The 19470-nt window shown below is 41.4% G+C and overlaps 3 protein-coding genes across 11 annotated transcripts in view; all 3 read left to right on the plus strand.

Moving 5' to 3' along the window:
- LOC138743156 (protocadherin gamma-A11-like) overlaps positions 1-19470 on the plus strand; it is a 149493-nt gene that overhangs the window by 59020 nt on the left and 71003 nt on the right. Inside the window, exon 1 of one of the 9 annotated variants that reach the window (XM_069898058.1) lies at positions 9348-11866. The exons of the other annotated variants lie outside the window; for them this stretch is intronic. Coding sequence (XP_069754159.1) covers positions 9422-11866 — 2445 coding nt within the window. The 5' untranslated portion in view covers positions 9348-9421. Of the gene's footprint in view, positions 1-9347; positions 11867-19470 lie in introns of those variants that run through there. 9 annotated transcript variants of the gene reach the window in all.
- Positions 4699-8910, plus strand: LOC138742917 (protocadherin-10-like). Its single transcript, XM_069897799.1, has 2 exons — positions 4699-7196; positions 8785-8910. The coding sequence occupies exons 1-2, from the start codon at positions 4731-4733 to the stop codon at positions 8908-8910; spliced, it is 2592 nt and encodes an 863-aa protein (XP_069753900.1). The 5' UTR covers positions 4699-4730.
- Positions 13125-19381, plus strand: LOC138742918 (uncharacterized). The gene is made up of 2 exons (XM_069897800.1): positions 13125-15674; positions 16775-19381. Exons 1-2 carry the CDS (start codon positions 13233-13235, stop codon positions 19364-19366), a joined length of 5034 nt encoding a protein of 1677 aa, XP_069753901.1. The 5' UTR covers positions 13125-13232; the 3' UTR covers positions 19367-19381.

The raw sequence follows: 19470 nt of genomic DNA on the forward strand, positions 1-19470 counted from the left end.
TAAATCTCCCATCCATGTACCTGCAAACAACAGTGAACCCGGTACCCATCCCTACACCACGTCAGGTCTCATCGGCCTCCAACAAACTAACCCTTCAGTATAAGCAAGCCATTACAATCTAGTTGGCTAGCTCACCCTTGATCCCATTTTATCCAGCCGTTCAGACCATTACATCAAGCCGACCTTGCTGACGTCCTACCATCCTGCACTTGTTACATCTCTGTGCCTCCTCTTCAAAGACAACCAAATTTGTGAAAAACGACTTCCCATGCATTTAACCATGCAATCCAACACAAATCGGACTTTGCCTTCCCAAACTTGATAGGTTCTAGTCCTCAGAATCTTTCCAGTAACTTCCCCACCTCCTGACATCTGGCTCCCTGACTTAAATGCAGATCTTCTTAAATAAATGCACAACACTAGTAACCCTCCCAATACCTCACACATGGATAAAGGTTATTCATATATGTCACTGGTGCATCTGTAATTGCTTTCCCAGCCTCTCAAGGAAACACTTCAGCCATTCCCGGGAACTTATCTTCATTTATGTACTTTAACATCCCGAGTTCATCCTCTTTAGTAATAGGGGGATGCTCTTTACTTCTTTATTTTCCTTGACCTTCTCCATCATAAATATAGATGTGAAATATACATTTAAAACCACAAAGTACCTCTACACATTGATCCCTAAAGCCCCTGTTCGCTCACAAATTACCCCGATACTCCAGTTATATTTGCGGAATTTCTTAAGATGTCCCTTCTCCTTATCTGCCAAAGCAATCTCATAACTTCGCTTGTTATGGTGATGTCCTTTTTAAGTAAACTCCTGCACCCCTGCAATGGATTTGCTTGATCCCATCTTTCAATTTCTGGCTTGTGCCAAATCAAAGTTTCAATATTCGTGTCCAGTCAGGGTTTCCTAATCATAGGAATCATGCCTTTAACTCCAGCGACCACATGTATAATTATATGGATGTTAACACAAGGACTCAAAAATACGACAAGTAATAACAGGAGAAGTCTATTCATTTGCTTGTGCTTGGTCCATCATCCAACAGGGAACCAGCTAATTGTTCGTCTCAGCATCTCTTTTACGCACTAGAATAATCTCTCTTAATACCTTTCATAGATCTGAAAGAAAGTAATCTGGACCCTATAATGAAAAATATATGGATATTATAATGAATGATAGTGGGCGGAACGGTTGGCGCAGCACCTTTAGAGCTCCACCGATCGGAATCGGGGTTCGAATCCTGCACTGTCTGTAAGGAGTTTGTACGTTTTTCCTGTGTCTGCGTAGGTTCCGGTTTACTCCCACCGTTTGTAACCTACTGGGGGTGTAGGTTAATTGGGTGCAAATTGCACAGCATGGACTCATTGGTCAATGGTCTTTTGCAGTGTTGCATGTGAACATTAAAAATGTTAAAATTAAATTTTTTTAATGTAAATTTAAACTTAAAAATTAATTTTCTTTTAAAAATATTTTTATTAATTTGAATATGAACATATAAATAAAATAATTCTATAAAATAATATGGAATTAATAAAACATTCAATGTAACAAAAACATGCATAAGTTGTAAATTGTATCCATAATTCGTATTCCAACTAATATATATATATAGATAGTTAGATATAGATATAAAGAATTAATAACAGAGGAAAAAGAAAATGATACAAAGAAAAAGCAGAGAAAATCTCAAACCCCTGCCTAACCGCATTTCCAAATGCTATATGTGATTAATATTAATAGATAAATTAAGGTTAAAAGTGTGGAAAGATTCAAGTTAGACAATTTAATTACAGGGAAATGAAATTATAAACTAAGATAATGAGTCATGAATGAGCCTCATAACATCTGAAATCTTATATATCTATTATTAATTGAATAACAAATCGTTTCCATATTCAAACAGGATATGGTGTCACGTAACCACTGATCATGAGTAGGTGGGTCAGCACCCTTACATTTAAGCAGAATCGCACGCTTCGCCAAAAGACATAGCACGACTCTGAACCAAAGACAGAGAAGAATCATTCTCTGCCATTGTGCAAAGGTAGTCATCAAAGGATTCAGTATTAAATCGATGTAAAAAAATTGACAAGGTATTGAAAACCTCTCTCCAATATTTTCCTAGACTAGGACGTCCAAAACGCATGAATTAATGATATGTCTCTGCTCATACATCTGTCACAGCAAGAAACAGCATTCGAATAAAAGCAAGATAATTTAGCATTAGACCATGTGCTCTGTGTACCATCTTAAATTGTAGTAGGCAACGACCAGCTCAATATGAAGGGTTATTGACTAACTTAAGAATTGTACCCCAATCCACATCTGATATAGTCAAATTTAAACTATGTTCCCAGGGATTTTTAATTCAAACTAACAAAGACTGATTTAAAGATCACAGTTTCTCATAAATAATAAATATTAAACCTTTAAGAGAAGGCCTTAACCTAAAAAAAAATCACCTAAAAAATTTGATTGAGACTTTCTTGGAAAATCAGATACTTGTGATTCAAGATAATACCGTACTTGTAAATATATAAAGAATTGAGATTTGGCCAAGTTAGATTTAGCAGAAATATGGTCAAACGATGCAAAATATCCATCAATGAACAGATCTTTAAAACCTTTAATACTCTGTACCATCTTTGAAATGTAGCATCATGTAAAGAAGGTTGAAAAAGTAATTAGATAAGCTAGGACTTGAAGGAGAGAAATTATAAAATGCAAAATGTTTTCCAAACTGTGTCCAAATTCTAGTAGAATATTTAGCATTAGTTTAAAATGGAACTGATGAGCCAAGAAGTGCTTAATTAGACAAATTTTGAAGGGCAATTCAAGTCCATTGATACCCATACTGGACAGTCAGAGTGATTATGAAAAAAAGGTCCAAAACGCAAGATTTTGTATATTGACTGCCCAATAATAAAATCTAAAGTTCGGCAAAGCCATTCCACCATCCCACATAGATCTTAGTAGGAAAACTTCCATATACAACATTATATATCCTGATCATGTAAGTCATAAAATGATTTAGGAACAAAACTTGGAACAGATCGAAAGGATATACAAAAAAATTAAAAAAGAAAAATTAATTTAAAAAATTATATTTAAATTCCGACTATGGTGACATATCCTAATGTGCAGCCTAGATTATAGAAAGCGTATCATTGCCTATGACAATTGGTCAATGTTATAGAAGATTACAGGAAATGAAGTTGAATTTAAAGATCAATATACTGTATTTAAGAACATTGCTTCTACAAAATAAATGTTTCTCAGTTTTCAAAGCTCTAAGGGAGCATAATGACTGAGGGACGATAATCTAACTAAACATATAACTGTTGACCAGAGTTTCAAAGGCTAGGATAGTGTTCTCAGAAGTTAATGAATAAAACCATGCAACATTGGAAATTGTTTGAACTGGCTTGATAAATAAACTAGATGCATAGAGAGTTGATCTGCATTCAGTGCAGAAAGCAGAGTGGTTGAAAATAAGATAGTGTTGATGCAAAGTGATCGAGTGCATTGGGCATACACTTTATTTTGACCATTAAAGTTAATGACATTCCTCAATTCCTCTTTAACCTTAGATGTAAAAGTTAACAATCCAAGTGGTATCAATCCAGTAATAGCCAACCTTCTTATAATATAATGTATAAAGATGGACGGTTCTCTGCGTCGAACTGTTATGGTGTTCACAAACTGGCAAAAGAAAGGCTGAACTTTCACTAACGACTTTTCAATAATAATATATTGCTTGGAATTAATAATAGGTCAAAAGGGAAACGGACTAATTTAATGTTTCTTTCTAATCAACAGTCGAGTTCAACTAACATAGTCTGTGCATTTCTGGGATCTCCAACATCCATAAACGTCAGGTGCATTTGCACACCGATTAAAGAGTTAACTCATTATTTTAAAATTTATACAAACCATTCCCAGTCGCAGAAAAGGACTCTCAAAATTAGAGCCCAAAGAGGAGTCAGTCCTTCGCCCTAAATGTTTAAACAAGCTGAAGCAAATGCAGGGAATCATTTCTTCCTTCGAAATATTGTCGGAATTGCTCTTTTCTACTGAGATCATAGATGATTAGAAATATTTAAAGAGAGTTAAATCTGTTTCGCGAACAACGTAATTAAAAGCCTATTGGATTGGCCGACCTAACTTCATTTAGAATTTATAATGCTCGCGAATATGCATTTCTGAACAGAGCAGTGTTTTCTGAATGAGAAAAGTTACATCAGATTATTAAACTTTTCGGAGAAAGGAAGATGTCCAAAATATTCAAGAAAAAAATAAAGTTTGTACAATATTTTGATTGTGCAACAGTAAATGTAAGCCATGTCGCTTTAACGGGACATTCCTGCTTTAAGATGTGAACATTTTTCTGATTGGTTGATTATGGCCCACCAATCAGCACCTGTTATGTGACTGGAGATCCTGACTGTCCTTTCCCTTCCACCATTACATAAGAACACGAAACAATGAGGATTGGATAGCGAACCATTTGTGGGTTGCAGCCGTCTTTGTGTGTCCATCTATTCTGGATTTTACTGAGGAAATGAGAGTCTGAACAAACAATCGCGACAATTTATTGAAAGGAACAATATTCTTGCGCCTTTGTTGTGAAGGTATACCTCTTTTCTTATTTAAATCACAGGAATAAACTGAACGCCACGGTATCGCACAGAACCCATTGGAATGTTTAACACCGGCGATGAGATGTTCTAATCTATTTTGTTTCTTAAAATGGGGACTGTTGTATTACAGTTTTATCACCTGGGAGCCAGTTTTAGCGGAGATTCGTTATTCGATTCCTGAAGAATTGCAACGAGGCGCTTTTATTGGAAATATTGCAGCCGATTTAAGTTTAGATGTTAAACAACTCGCTAATCGGAATTTTCGTCTTGTATCGGGTCAGAGAAAGCAGTATTTGGAAGTAAATCTAAACAATGGAGTTTTGTTTGTAAAGGAGAAAATTGACAGGGAGGAATTGTGTGGTGCCAGCCTGACTTGCGTTCTCTCTTTGGAGGCTGTGCTTGAAAGTCCTCTTAATCTCTACCAAATCGAAGTGGATATTCTGGACATTAACGACAACTCTCCCAGTTTCCCAAAAAGCCAGGCCCGCCTGAAAATCTCCGAGCTGACTGCGCCAGGAGCGCGCTTCCCCCTGGAGAGCGCTCATGATCCGGATATTGGAACCAACTCCGTCCGAACCTATGAGCTGATGACAAATGAGTTGTTCACATTAAATGTTGAAGATGGAATTGCAGATTGGAAGCTGCCAGTTCTCGTGTTGGAACAGCCGTTGGACCGGGAAAAGCATTCGACTCACAGGCTCCTGCTCCAAGCCAAAGATGGCGGGGTCCCTGAAAGATCAGGCGCCACCCAAATTAACGTCGTGGTGGAGGATGCCAATGACAATGCGCCGGTATTCTCTCGGTCGGTTTACACGACCAGTCTAGTCGAAAATACGACCAAAGGGGCTTTGGTACTGCAGATTAATGCCACCGATTTGGATGACGGCGCCAATGGAGAAATTGCGTACTCCTTCAGTAGCCGTACCTCTGCCAGAGTTCGAGAGATTTTTGGTATGGATTCTCAAACTGGTGAAATAAAACTGAAGGCGAATTTAGATTATGAACAAAATAGCGTATTTGATATTATGGTACAAGCAATGGACAAGGGATCGAACGCCATCCCAGTATACAGTCGCATTTTATTGACTATTTTGGATGTAAATGATAACGCGCCTGAAATAACTCTAACGTCTTTATCAAGCCCGGTTCCAGAGGATGCGCTACCTGGAACTGTGGTGGCTCTGATCAGTGCTTCTGATAGAGACTCTGGCAACAATGGACGAGTTCAATGCCACATAGAAACTAAAGTGCCTTTTACCCTGGAGTCCTCGTCCAAAAATCACCTGAGATTGCTCACCCACGATGCCCTGGATCGAGAATACGTCTCCACGCACAACGTAACGATCATCTGCAGGGATGAAGGAACTCCGGCTCTCTCCACAATCAGAACCATCCCGATCGAGGTTTCGGACCGAAACGATAACTCACCACAATTTTCGCAATCTTCGTTCACGGTGCATGTGATGGAGAACAATAACATTGGTGCCTTGCTAGCCTCAATGACTGCATTTGATCCAGACGTGGGTGAAAATGCTCGGCTATCGTACGATATTCTGGAGAATTGGGTGCAGGGCCAGTCCATAAGCAATTACGTCTATATTAATTCCGAGAGTGGCAATATATATTCCTATAAAACATTTGATTATGAACAGTTAAAATCTTTTCATATCCAAGTTGAAGCGCGTGACCATGGAGTGCCATCGCGTCACGGCAATGTTTCCGTAGAAGTTATCATTCTTGACCAGAATGACAACGCCCCAGTGATCGTCCATCCATTATTCGAGTACGGATCAACTACCAGAGAGGTTGTATCCCGATCGGCCGAAGCAGGGTATCCAGTAACAAAGGTTACATCAACTGATGCCGATTCAGGACAAAATGCTCGCTTATGCTACCGTATCCTGCATGCCACTGACTTGGGCCTTTTTACTATTTCTGAGGACACGGGGGAAATATGGACAACTCGTGCTATTAGCAAGACCGACGCAACAAAGCAGAAATTGGTTATCCAAGTGAATGACAATGGGACTCCAGCACTTTCTGCTTCGATAACTGTCATCTTGTCATTAGTAGACGGCGAAGAAGCGTTATTGTCTGACAGAGGCAGTTTGGTGCAAAGGTCCAATGTTGCTTCTGTTACTAGCTTCTACTTAGTCGTTTCATTAGGAATGCTATCTTTCATTTTTCTGGTGATTTTGGTTATTCTAGCTATTAAAGTTCACAAAAGCAGAAATGTGTTCGAGGATCACTGCTGCGTACTGGGCGCATGTTTTTCCTTCGGTCCACGACACTCGTTGAATGGAGTTCAGAAAGCCAGCCGAAATCTGCAAATTGCTCCCAACTACGTGGAGGTATTTGGCGGTGATCCGCTTTCACAGAGTTACCGCTACCAAACCTGCTCCATGGCACGTTCAGCAAAGGGAGACTTGGTGTTCCCCAACACCTGCGGTTCATGGAAGGGGAAGAACAAAACCCCCAGTGAAGTGATTGCACAGAGAGGAGCTGCAGTATTCAAAACTTGTGAGAATTCTGTTCATTCTGAGGTGAGAATCCTACTTGCACAGAAAGGTCGGTGTTAACTAAACATCTGGATATCGTTTGGCATCGGGAAGATAAGATTTGGCTTCACGTGTTGGGCAATTCGACAGATGTTTAGCCAGATCAGAAGTGCCGTGTTCAATTTGTTCACGTAATTCTACCATTAAATATTGCTATTGACGCCATTTTTACTGTTCAATAATAACACATAAAGTGGATCATGCAGTTGTTTCATGGGATGTGCAAAGCTTGTTAGCGTTGAAGAAATAATCACTGAATTGGTTTTTGTAATCGTAGATTAATATAGAATTTCAGACATTGAAGGAAGCCCTTCAGTCCATAGTTCATTACAGGTTGAAAAAGACCTATCCATCCCATTGCAGACTTCCAGCAGTTAACCCATTACCTTGCAGATTTTGCTCTTCCGGCTCATTTTAAATATAATGGAGCTTTCGGTCTTTAACAGTTTTTTTCCAGACAAGGAGTTTATGATCCTTATCAAGCCCTTTGTGAAAGCCCTCATAACTTCTCCAATCCTTTCAATTTATTTCTCCTAGTTTTATGATACCCTCTTCCAAAATGTCCTCTCAGTTTTCTCTGCCTCAAATGATTGAATATGCCTCAATTAAATCTCCCATTAACCCCACATGTCTAATTGCCCTCATAGCTAAATCTTTTGAGCACCCAAATAGAAATTGGCAGCCAATATGTTTCGAGCTCTCACGAATCTTTCTGTAAGACAGATAATGGAGTAGAAAGAGGTTTGCCAGGATGTATAACCCAACACTTTGGCTCTCCAAAATAATGAAACGGAAATTTGTTTTTCAATGGAGACTTGAACCCTATAACATAGCACAGAAAACAGACCTTTCGACCCTTCTACTCTGTACTGAACTAGTAATTTGCCTAATCCCACTGACGTGCACCCAATCCATATCCCTCCATGCCACTCCCATCTATGTACCTGTCCAAATTTTCTTAAAAATTAAAATTTAACTCGCATTGACCATTTCAGCTATTACTCTCTGTGCGAAGATGTTCCCCTGACCTTTCCCCTTTTACCCTTAACACGTCCTCCAGTTTGTATCTCCACTAACCTCAGCGAAAAAAAGCCCAATTGCACTTAATCTGTCTATACTCATAATTTATATACCTCTATCAAATCTCCTCTCATTCTTCTATGCTCCAGGAAATAAAGTCCTAACCTGTTCAATCTTTCCCTGTAACTTAATCCTTGAAGTCCTGGCAACATCCTAGTCATTCTCTTTTCACTCTTTCATTCTGAAATATGGTGTCTTCACAGTTCTTTAGTAGAACATACCAAGCTAAAATATGTACAGTTGTTGGAAGGCAAAATTACAGCTTATTCTTTGATCCATATTCTTGTATATTACTCTAGTATTAAATGTACAACAAGAATCCATCGATACCAGTCCTGGAGACTGCACTGGGGAAACTCTATCGCCATTGCAAAGAATTTTTTCCTCTTGGAGGGCTTTGTTTTGAAATTTGTTCTTCACTCCCCCACCCCTCTACCGCCCACCTTCAGGAAAGCAATTTAATTGCCAAATAATTTCATTCTTTTCACTTCAGACGACCGATGTTCACAGTCCAGTATTGGGGAAATATTGCAGTTATTTCAACGTGTTAAATGTAAACGATGGAAAAATAATAAGTGAGGCTGCTTTCGGCAAATTGAATCAACGAAGCATTCGGTGAAGTATAACTTGTGTTAAGATTGAATTATGTACCAATCACTTTATAATTTACTATTGGCGTAACGTAATCTGAAATGATGAAATATAATGCTGGATAGGTTTTATATTGTGCAACCTTAAATATGGTGCGCCAGGTTTTTAGGAAATGCAGCCCAGCTTTAAGAAATGCTTAGTGCAGTGATTGGCTGAAGTTAAGTCAGCCGTTTTCACCAATCAGAAGCTGTTCTGTGACTGGAGATCCTTACTGCCCTACCCTCCCCTTCCGCCATTATATTGAAACCGTGTAACATGGAGAGAGCGGCTTGTCCTTTCAATCGTTTCTTTACATTCATTTATTGGCGAAATTAGAAGAAATCAGGTTCGTCAGAAATCGTCACGCAGGATATTTAAACAGTACGTTTGTGTTTTTTTTCTGCTATTAGTCAAAATGGAATTAGAATTTGCTCTTCTGAGCAGAAATTATTGAAGGACGCCGCGTTGTTCTAAATCATCTGAAATGCTTTGTGCTGGAAATGGAATTTTATAAATTGTATTGGCTATTGAAATGGCAACTTTTATACTGTATTATCCCCTACTGGCAACTAATTTCTGGACAGATACGTTATTCGATTCCTGAAGAATTGAATGTCGGTGCTTTTATTGGAAACATTGCAGAAGACCTGAAGTTGGATGTAAAAGAACTCTCAGCTCGCGGCTTTGAAATTGTACCAGGACCGAGTAAGCGGTATATGGACGTAAATCGAGACAATGGGGTTTTGTTCGTGAAAGAAAAAATGGATAGAGAACAGTTGTGTGGACCGAGCCTTGCTTGCACCTTGTCTTTGGAAGCAGTGATTGAAAACCCTCTGAATGTATACCATTTTCAAGTCGACATTTTGGATGTGAATGATAATGCCCCGAGTTTTCCAGAGAGAGAGTTCAGTTTGGAAATATCAGAGGTAGCTCCTCCTGGAACAAGTTTCGCTCTGGAGTGCGCACACGACCCTGACGTGGGAACCAACTCAGTGCAAAGCTACCAACTAGCGGACAACCTCTATTTCTCCCTCGATGTTGAGACCCGGGGTGGCGACGAAAAGTTGCCAGTTTTAGTGCTGGAAAGGCCGCTGGACAGAGAAAAGGAAAATGCCCACAGGCTGGTTTTGTTTGCCAAGGACGGAGGGGTTCCTGAAAGATCTGGTACTGCTAAAATAAAAATCGGTGTAGAAGACGGTAATGATAATGCGCCTGTTTTCCCGCAGCCTGTGTATAGGGTGAGTTTGCCGGAGGATGCGCCGAAAGGAACATTAGTGATCAAACTGGATGCCTTCGATTTGGATGCTGGTCTCAACGGGCAGATTGTGTATTCCTTCAGTAGTCATACTTCGAACAGAGTTCGAGAACTGTTCGGGCTAGTTTCAAATACTGGCGAAATCCGAATTAACAACCGTTTGGATTACGAGGAAAACGATGTTTTTGAGATTAACGTTCAAGCAAAGGATAAGGGTCCTAATGCAACCCCTGTATACTGTCGCGTGCGGGTTAACATCGTTGATGTGAATGACAACGCTCCTGTAGTAACACTGACATCTTTATTCAGTCCTGTCAGTGAACATTCGCTTCCCGGCACCGTGGTGGCTCTGATTAGTTCAATAGACAAGGATTCGGCTGAGAACGGGCGCGTGGATTGTGAAATTCAAAACGACCTCCCCTTTAAGCTAGAATCATCTTTAAATAACTATTACAGACTGGTTACCCGGGAGGCACTGGACCGTGAACATGCATCAGCCTACAATATAAATGTGGTGTGCAGCGATGCAGGGATCCCTCCACTGGTATCCAACAAAACCATCCTGGTGGAGGTCTCGGATATAAACGATCACCCACCTCAATTTACACAGTCTATATATACGGCTTACGTGATGGAGAATAACGCTATTGGGTCGTCCATATTCTCAGTGACTGCTTCAGATCAAGATTTGCATAAAAACGCCCAAATGTCCTACTTTGTTTTGGAGAGTCGGGTTCAGGAAATGTCAGTGTCCACGTACGTCTCAATAAACCCACAGACTGGTGTCATATTTTCTCAGAGAAGTTTCGATTACGAACATCTCAAAAACTTTCAGGTCCAGGTTCAGGCTCGAGACTCTGGATCCCCGCCACTTTCCGGCAATGCTTCAGTGAATGTGGTCATCTTGGATCAAAATGACAATGCGCCGGTGATCGTGCACCCATTACCTGAATTCGGCTCCACTGCGTTGGAGACGATATCCCGGCTGGCTGAACCAGGCTACCTGGTTACCAAGGTTTCTGCCACAGACAGTGACACCGGCCGGAATGGCCGTCTTGCTTTCCAGATCCTCCAAGCAACTGATGTCGGCCTCTTTACCATTTCACCGGATACAGGAGAAATCTGGACAATTCGCAGTATTAGGAAGAAAGACGCCGCTAAACAAAGGTTGGTCATCTCTGTTAAAGATGACGGATCACCGCCTCTTACAGCCACAGTAACAATCATCTTATCTTTAGTTGGTAATGACAGACAAATGCTCTCAGACGCGAATGGCTCCTCTGAGGACTCCGAGTTTGCTTCTGTCGCCAGCTTTTACCTTGTAATAATTCTAGGGGTCACATCATCCGTGTTCTTCGTCATTTTGATTATCCTCGCCATTAAGGTCTATAGAACCTCTTCTCTTGGCGCATGTGGCTGTTTCACAGCAAGGCCCTCACTCCGTGGGCTGCACAGAGGGAGTAGGAGCCTTAAGATACCACCAAACTATGTTGAGGTGTTTGGGGGTGACCCACTCTCTCAGAGTTTTCGCTACGATTCATGCTCAAGTTCACGTTCTGTCAAGAGAGATGTCAGGCTGCCCAACAGTGGATCTACACGTAAGAATTATACTCCTAGTGGCATTTTGGGAAATGACGATACCTTACAAACTCCCACTTCTACGCAGTACAAGAACAATGTAAATAATGAGGTGAGGTTGTTATTCGATGGCGAAAAAAAAAAAACACCTCATGGGTTTCAATTGGATGTACAAATGACTACTGAAAAGATTGAGATCACCGAGATCGGATTTAGGAAATAGCTAAGAATCAGTCATGTCAGTTTACATTGTGATCTGAATTTTCATTCACTATTTCTGGATCAGCTCCTCTGCTAATCAAGCATTTGTCTTTAAGTGCGTTGATATTTTGATAAGCCGTTCAATATACTAGTTAGAAATGCTGCGATTCAGGAGTATGGAGATTGCACCATTGATCAGACAATTCCGGGATCATTTCATGGTAGAAAATCGTGGTCAGACCTTTTTTTCCAGAGGTTCTCAGCCTTTTTTCCCCACTTACATACCACCTTAAGCTGCTCCGTGCTTAGTAAGGGATTATTTAAAATGGTATGTGAGTGGGAAAAAAATGGAGAATCACTGGGTTATTTGCTGGGGGTTGTGAGATTGTTTAATTCAGCATCAATTGCATTCTGATAATACCGAAATCCTGAGATTGGGAGTTGGATTGATATTTCTGTGGAGGCTTTGATATAGTGCCATGGTTCTCAACCGTTTTTCCTATTCACAAAGAAACTTAAGAAAGGACGTTATAGGTGTTCTGTAGTCAGTAAGGGATTACTTCAGATGGTACGTGAGTGGAAAGAAAAAAGTTGACTTGGGAAAAAAACTTATTTAGAAGTGAACGCTTTATATATAATCATGAAATGAATGGGATTAAGCATTAGAATTTCCCCAAATCCGTGTTCGTGCAACGTTTGGCCAGAGACACGAACCATAGAGGGCAAGGATTTGATGTTTCCATAATTGCTTTACAAATGGTTCTGTTGATGGATTTGAATGTTGTAGCTCTTCTAAAATCCACCTGAATTTAGCAAAGTAAAACACAATATCCAAACCAATGCCGGTAATGGTGGAAGATATTTACATTGTACACTAATAAATCGGAGTTTGACCTAGAGATTAACAGAGACATTCCAGCTTTAAGAAGCATTGTGCTCTACGATTGGTTGGACGCAGTTCACCAATGAGAAGCTGAAATGTGTCTGGTGATCTTGACAGCCCCCGTCCCTCCCAGTCGCCATTACGTACGATCAGATACAGTGTAAAACTCCGCATAGCAAAGCGTAGCAATGGAAAGGGCTTTGCGATCGAAAGCGTTGGATGTTACAATTGAAATGAAAAGGTTCGAACAAAATCTCAATATACTTTGAAAAATACAGGTATTTTACGCAACCTTGCCTGGTTTATCTTTAAAGCGGGAATTTATCAAATCTTATTCCTGAAAATCGGTGAACGGCGTCTCGCGCTGAAGTAATTGCAATGCTTTGTACAGGAGATGGGATATTCTAAAATACATTGGCTGATAACATGGTCACTTTTCTGCTTTGTGTTGTCACTCTGGGTTCTCGCTTCGGGACAGATTCGCTATTCAATTCCTGAAGAGCTGCAACTGGGTACCTTTGTTGGAAATATCGCAGAGGATTTGGATTTAGACGTAAAAGTCCTAGCGGCCCGCAGTTTTCGGATTGTATCTAGTTCCCGGAAGCAGTATTTTGATATCAATTTAGACGATGGAATTCTTTATATGAAAGGAACAATTGACAGGGAGCAGATCTGTGGGTCGAATCTCGCATGCACGTTGTTCTTAGAGGTGGTGATCGAAAATCCTTTGACCGTGTACCATTTACAAGTAGAAATTCTGGATGTAAACGACAACGCTCCCAGTTTTCCCCAAACCCAATTCCGCTTGGAAATCTCAGAGGTTGTGGCACAAGGAGCGCGTTTTGCCCTTGAATCTGCTCGTGATCCAGATGTTGGCACCAACTCTGTGCAAACATACCACCTGGACGATAACGAGTATTTCACCATAGACATTCAGTCACGCCGTGGAGATGGCAAGCTGCCAGTGTTAGTGTTGCAAAAGCAACTAGACAGGGAGAAGCAAACGACCCACAACTTAGTGCTGATTGCCAAGGACGGAGGCATCCCTGAAAAATCGGGGACGGCTCAGATCGTCATTATTGTACAGGATGCGAATGACAACGCCCCAGTGTTCCAACAATCGGAATATCGGACGAGACTGCTGGAAAATACACCAAAGGGAACTCTGGTGATCAAACTAAACGCTACTGATTTAGACGATGGGCCTAACGGAGAGATTGTTTACTCTTTCAGTAGCCATGCCTCCCCCAGAGTCCGGGAAATGTTTCGTGTGGATTCCAGAACTGGAGAAATCAGGGTTAAAGGAAATTTGGACTACGAGAAAAACCACTTTTTTGAAGTTAACGTGCAAGCGACGGATAAAGGACCTCATGCAATACCTGTCCATTGTGAGGTGTTGGTGGACGTCATTGATATCAATGACAACGCACCTGAGGTGAGATTGACTTCTACATTCAGTCCTGTCAGCGAGGATGCCTTGCCCGGGACAGTGGTTGCTCTGTTCAACGTGGTTGACCAAGACTCGTCAGATAATGGGCAGGTACATTGCCACATTTTAAGTGGCTCTCCCTTTAAATTGGATTCCTCTTTAACGAACTACTATCGACTACTAACAGAACAACTGCTGGATCGAGAAAATATCTCCAAGTACGAAGTTACCGTAGTCTGCAGCGATGAAGGAATTCCTCCTCTCACATCTAAGAAATCCATCCGAGTGGATATTTCCGATGTAAACGATAATTCACCACGTTTTATTTATCCTTTATACACAGCTTATGTAACAGAGAACAATGCTATTGGGTCTTCTATCTTCTCAGTGACAGCCTTTGATCCGGATGCAATGCAGAACTCTCAAATGTCTTACTCTGTCTTAGAAACATGGGATCAGGATTCGTCAGTATCCGCCTACGTGAATATTAATTCGGAAACTGGTGTCGTATATGCTGGGAAAACATTTGACTACGAACAATTGAAAAACTTTCAGATATGTATTGGAGTGGAGGACGGTGGGACCGTCCCATTGCGCAGCAATGTTACAGTACATTTTATTATCCTCGATCAAAATGACAATGCCCCAGTCATCGTCCATCCACTGCCAGAATATGGATCTACAGCGTTAGAAACTGTATCGAGGTTGGCGGAGCCCGGTAACCTCGTTGCCAAAGTATCTGCAACGGACGCAGACTCTGGCCAGAATGCTCGCCTCACTTATCAGATTTTCCAAGCAACAGACACGGGACTTTTTACCATTTCATCTAACTCGGGGGAAATATGGACGATCCGTGGTATCCTGGACAAAGATCTTAGGAGACAACTTTTGGTCGTTGTTGTGAAAGACAACGGAGAGCCTGCACTTTCAAGTACAATTACCATTATTATCTCGGTGGAACAAAGTAAATCAGAGTTGTTATCGGAAGTGCACAGTTTATCCGATGAAGCAAGCTTGGCTCCAGACATGAGATTTTACTTGGTCATAGCTTTGGGGCTAACTTCTGTAATCTTTTTGGTAATTTTGATCGCTCTTGCCATTAAAATTCACAAAAATATGCAAGACTTTGATGGTAACACCTGCTGTTTTGTGGCAAGAAGTCGAAAGGCGAGTAGGAGCCTTCAAATACCTCCAAATTATGTTCAAGTATTTGGGGGAGACCCACTTTCTCAAAGTTTCCGCTACGATACTTGTTCGGCCTCAAACACCCTCAGGGGAGACTTCGTGTTCCGCAACACGTATGGCTCGTCTGCTGGAAAGAATAACGCCAATATGTACCGCAGTAGGAAAGGAGAAATTCCACCCGTAACAAACACTCCAAGCTGTAGGAACACTGTCGATAGTGAGGTGAGAAGCCTTTCCAAAGGTGGGGGGAGCAACACGTTTGATTTGAATGCCATTCAAGCTGTCAACTGACGGAAATGACAAGAGATTCTGTGCTAGTCTGCACTGGGTTTAATGTCGTCATCAACTCTTCATTTATTCTTTATAATCATAGTTATTTTACGGCATATTATTAATATAAATTGTGCGGATTTAGCAGATTATAAGGAAATCCATGAATGCAAATATTTCAATAATTTGTGGCATAAATGATAATAATGTGCTGCATTCAAACAAAACGAAATGGGATTGTATAGCATACACTGTTTTTATGGAATGGCAACTGCTGTGTTTAGTAATTCCATGGAATCTGATTTTTGGACAGATACCACATACAGAAATACAAACAGAAAGCACTGCAAACAGTCAGCAGATTAAGCAGAATCTGTGTAAACCCAAGTGAATCGGATCTGACAAGGGTTCTTAGACCTTAATCGTGAAATCTGTGTATCTTTCTTCAGATATGTCCTGGTCTGCTGAACGTTTCTAGCTATTTGTGTTTTCATTCAGATTTTAGCATTTGCAGTTTGTCTTTCTTTTTAAAAAAAAAATCAGGAGTAAGTTTTGTATCGATTCATTCACGGATGTTGTTGAATGAGTAGACGGGTTATGGCAGCTATAGATGACTAACAATTAAAGATATTAGGGGTTTCTGGCAATACAGTTTCGTGTTTTTTTTCCTTTAAAATATTTGGCAGAGCAATGGATTTAAAATCTTAAATGAAAGTGGTGGAAATAATTTTAAATGTACAACTATAAATGCTGCTTTTACGCAGAGGTTATTGGAGTCGTTCTCGCTTTAAGTAGTCCTTAGAACAGTGATTGGTTGAACGCCAGCATGTACACGTTCACCAATCAGAAGCTAGAAGCTGGCTGGAGATCTCTCCCCATCGACCATCACGTAAGATCGGCTACAGTGTAAAAATGGACTGCGCGCTGCACGATGTTATATGAGGATCTGAGCACGAATGTTTGGATCCTTTTAGAAATAAGAACATTTGCTTTAGTTCATATCAGGATTTTCAAATTGTACAGGTTTTTTTTTTTACCGTTGTTAAAATGTTATTGAAAGGCATTCATTGAGACGGTTTCACGAACGGAGCAGGGCGGCACTGAAGCATTTGAAATGGTTTTCGCTGGAAATGGGACATTGGAGAATATTTTTCTTTAGAAAATGGCATCTGCTGTACTATTTATTCTCTTTCTGGGATATAGTTTCGGGACAAATTCGTTATTCGATTCCGGAAGAACTGCAAATTGGAGCCTTTGTTGGTAACATCGCGGACGATTTAGGTTTAGCTGTGGGAGAACTCACAGCTAGGAATTTTCGTGTCATGCCTGGTCTCGGGGGAAAATATTTTGACGTAAATTTAGACAATGGAATTATGTTTGTGAAGGAAAATATTGACAGAGAGCGGCTTTGTGGGTCGAGTCTTACTTGCCTTTTATCTATGGAATCGGTGATTGAAAATCCTCTAAATGTCTATCGGGTAGAAGTGGAGATTTTGGATGTTAATGACAACACTCCCAGTTTCCCAGAGAAACAATTCGGTTTAGAAATCTATGAAGTGGCGAGCCCGGGTGCCCGCTTCCCCCTTGAGTGTGCCCATGATCCGGACGTGGGAAGCAACTCCCTACAAAGCTATCGCCTGGTTGAGAATCAATACTTTGCGCTCGACATTGAGACCCGCAGCGGGGACGAGAAACTGCCGGTGTTAACGCTGGAAAGGGCACTCGATCGAGAGAAGGAACCGACGCACAAGTTGCAACTAATTGCAGAGGACGGCGGAATCCCTCCAAGGTTCAGCACTGCCGAAATATTAATCGCAGTGCAGGACGCCAATGACAACTCTCCTGTCTTCTCCCAGTCGGTGTATAGGGTCATTCTGAAGGAAAATGTTGCCAAAGGAACACTTGTCGTCAAACTCAACGCCACTGACTTGGATGATGGCTCTAATGGGCAAATCGAGTATTCATTTACGAGCCACACCTCGGCGACAGTACGTGACCTCTTCGATCTGAATTCCGAAACAGGGGAAATCAAAGTGAAGGGGAATTTGGACTATGAGGTAAATAGTGCAATTGAGATCAATGTTCGGGCAATAGATAAAGGTTTTGCCCCATCACCCGTGTACTGCCGTATTCATGTGAATATTACTGATGTGAACGATAACTCTCCTGTGGTGACTGTGACTTCATTGTTCAGTCCAATTGCCGAAAGCTCTCCGCCAGGGACTGTGATAGCGTTGGTTAGTTCCACAGACTTGGACTCCGGGAAAAGCGGAGAGGTGGATTGTCAAATCCCAAATAACCTCCCCTTTGAACTGAACTCCCCATTAACAAACTATTACAAATTGTTAACCGTGGACCAATTGGATCGTGAGGATACCGCCAGCTATGACGTCACCATACAGTGCCGTGATTCTGGATCGACTCCTCGAACTTCCAAGAAAACATTGCACGTCGAGGTCTCAGATGTAAACGACAATGCGCCTCGCTTTAGCCGATCTGCATACACCGCCTATGTGATGGAGAACAACGTCATCGGAGCCTCTATCATCGCAGTGACGGCTACAGATCCTGATTTGAACCAGAATGCCAGAATATCATATTCCATTCCTAGAAACCAGATCAAGCACGAGCCGGCATCTAACTACGTGTATGTTAATGCCGAAGCTGGAACCGTATTTTCTCAAAGAAGTTTCGACTACGAGGAACTCAAAAGTTTCCAGTTCCAGGTGCAGGCGCGGGACAGCGGAGACCCATCGCTCAGCAGCAATGTTTCGGTGGATATCGTCATCCTGGACCAGAACGATAACGCCCCAGTGATTGTGCACCCTCTACCTGAACATGGATCAACCGTCAGGGAAATAATGTATCGCTCTGCAGAACCAGGGTATCTAGTGGCCAAGGTGTCTGCAATCGATGCTGACTCTGGCCAGAATGCTCGTCTCTCTTATCAGATCGCGCAGGCGACTGACCCAGGACTTTTCACCATTTCGCCGGACACAGGAGAAGTGTGGACCATCCGTGACATGGTGGAGAAGGATGCAACAAGTCAAAAGTTGTTGATTGTGGTCAAAGACAAAGGAGCGCCGCCGCTTTCAGCTTCCATGACTATTAGTGTCTCGGTGGTTGATGGGGATGCTCAGCTACTTTCTGGTGTCACGGATCTGACCGATGACGCGGCTTTCAAGCCCACGTTGAGTTTTTATTTGGTGATATCTTTGGGGATCATTTCAACCATTTTCCTGCTGATTTTAATCGTCCTTGCCGTGCAGGTGCACAAAAGCAATGGGTTTAGTGTTTACAGGTCAACCTTGGGCGACTGCTGTTGTTATAAATCAAGTTCTTTCAATGGGGTTCAGAAAGCGAGCAGAAAAATTCAGATACCTCCGAATTATGTGGAAGTCTTCGGAGGTGACCCTCTTTCTCAAAGTTTTCGCTACGGGACGAATTCAACTTTAGCTTCCAACAAGAGAGGCTCTGCGTTTCCTAATTCGTGCAGTTCATCTGCAATGAATTCCAAAGGCGGGGGTTCTCCTCACGAGAAACTTGTATATCTTCACTCGCAACCTCCTGCAAATTCTAACAATGCTGTGCATAATGAGGTGAGGTGTTCCTCAAGAAGGGAATTGTCTACCTCACAAGTATGATTCAGCTGCTCTTGATTGGATTGGAGTAGAGCAGGCTTTTTGGTGTGTGTTTCGTGACATGACGTCTGTGTGATATCCAAAAATCAAAATCCACAAAGCCGCTT

The sequence above is a fragment of the Narcine bancroftii genome, chromosome 9 (genome assembly GCF_036971445.1).
Source record: "Narcine bancroftii isolate sNarBan1 chromosome 9, sNarBan1.hap1, whole genome shotgun sequence".
NCBI classification, from domain to species: Eukaryota; Metazoa; Chordata; class Chondrichthyes; order Torpediniformes; family Narcinidae; genus Narcine; species Narcine bancroftii.

Coding starts and splice junctions, on each gene's coding strand:
- LOC138742917 (XM_069897799.1), top strand. CDS start 4,731: ATGAGATGTTCTAATCTATTTTGTTTCTTAAAATGGGGACTGTTGTAT. Junction 7,197..8,784: donor AGAATTCTGTTCATTCTGAG/GTGAGAATCCTA, acceptor TTTTCACTTCAG/ACGACCGATGTTCACAGTCC.
- LOC138742918 (XM_069897800.1), top strand. CDS start 13,233: ATGGGATATTCTAAAATACATTGGCTGATAACATGGTCACTTTTCTGC. Junction 15,675..16,774: donor GGAACACTGTCGATAGTGAG/GTGAGAAGCCTT, acceptor TGTTAAAATGTT/ATTGAAAGGCATTCATTGAG.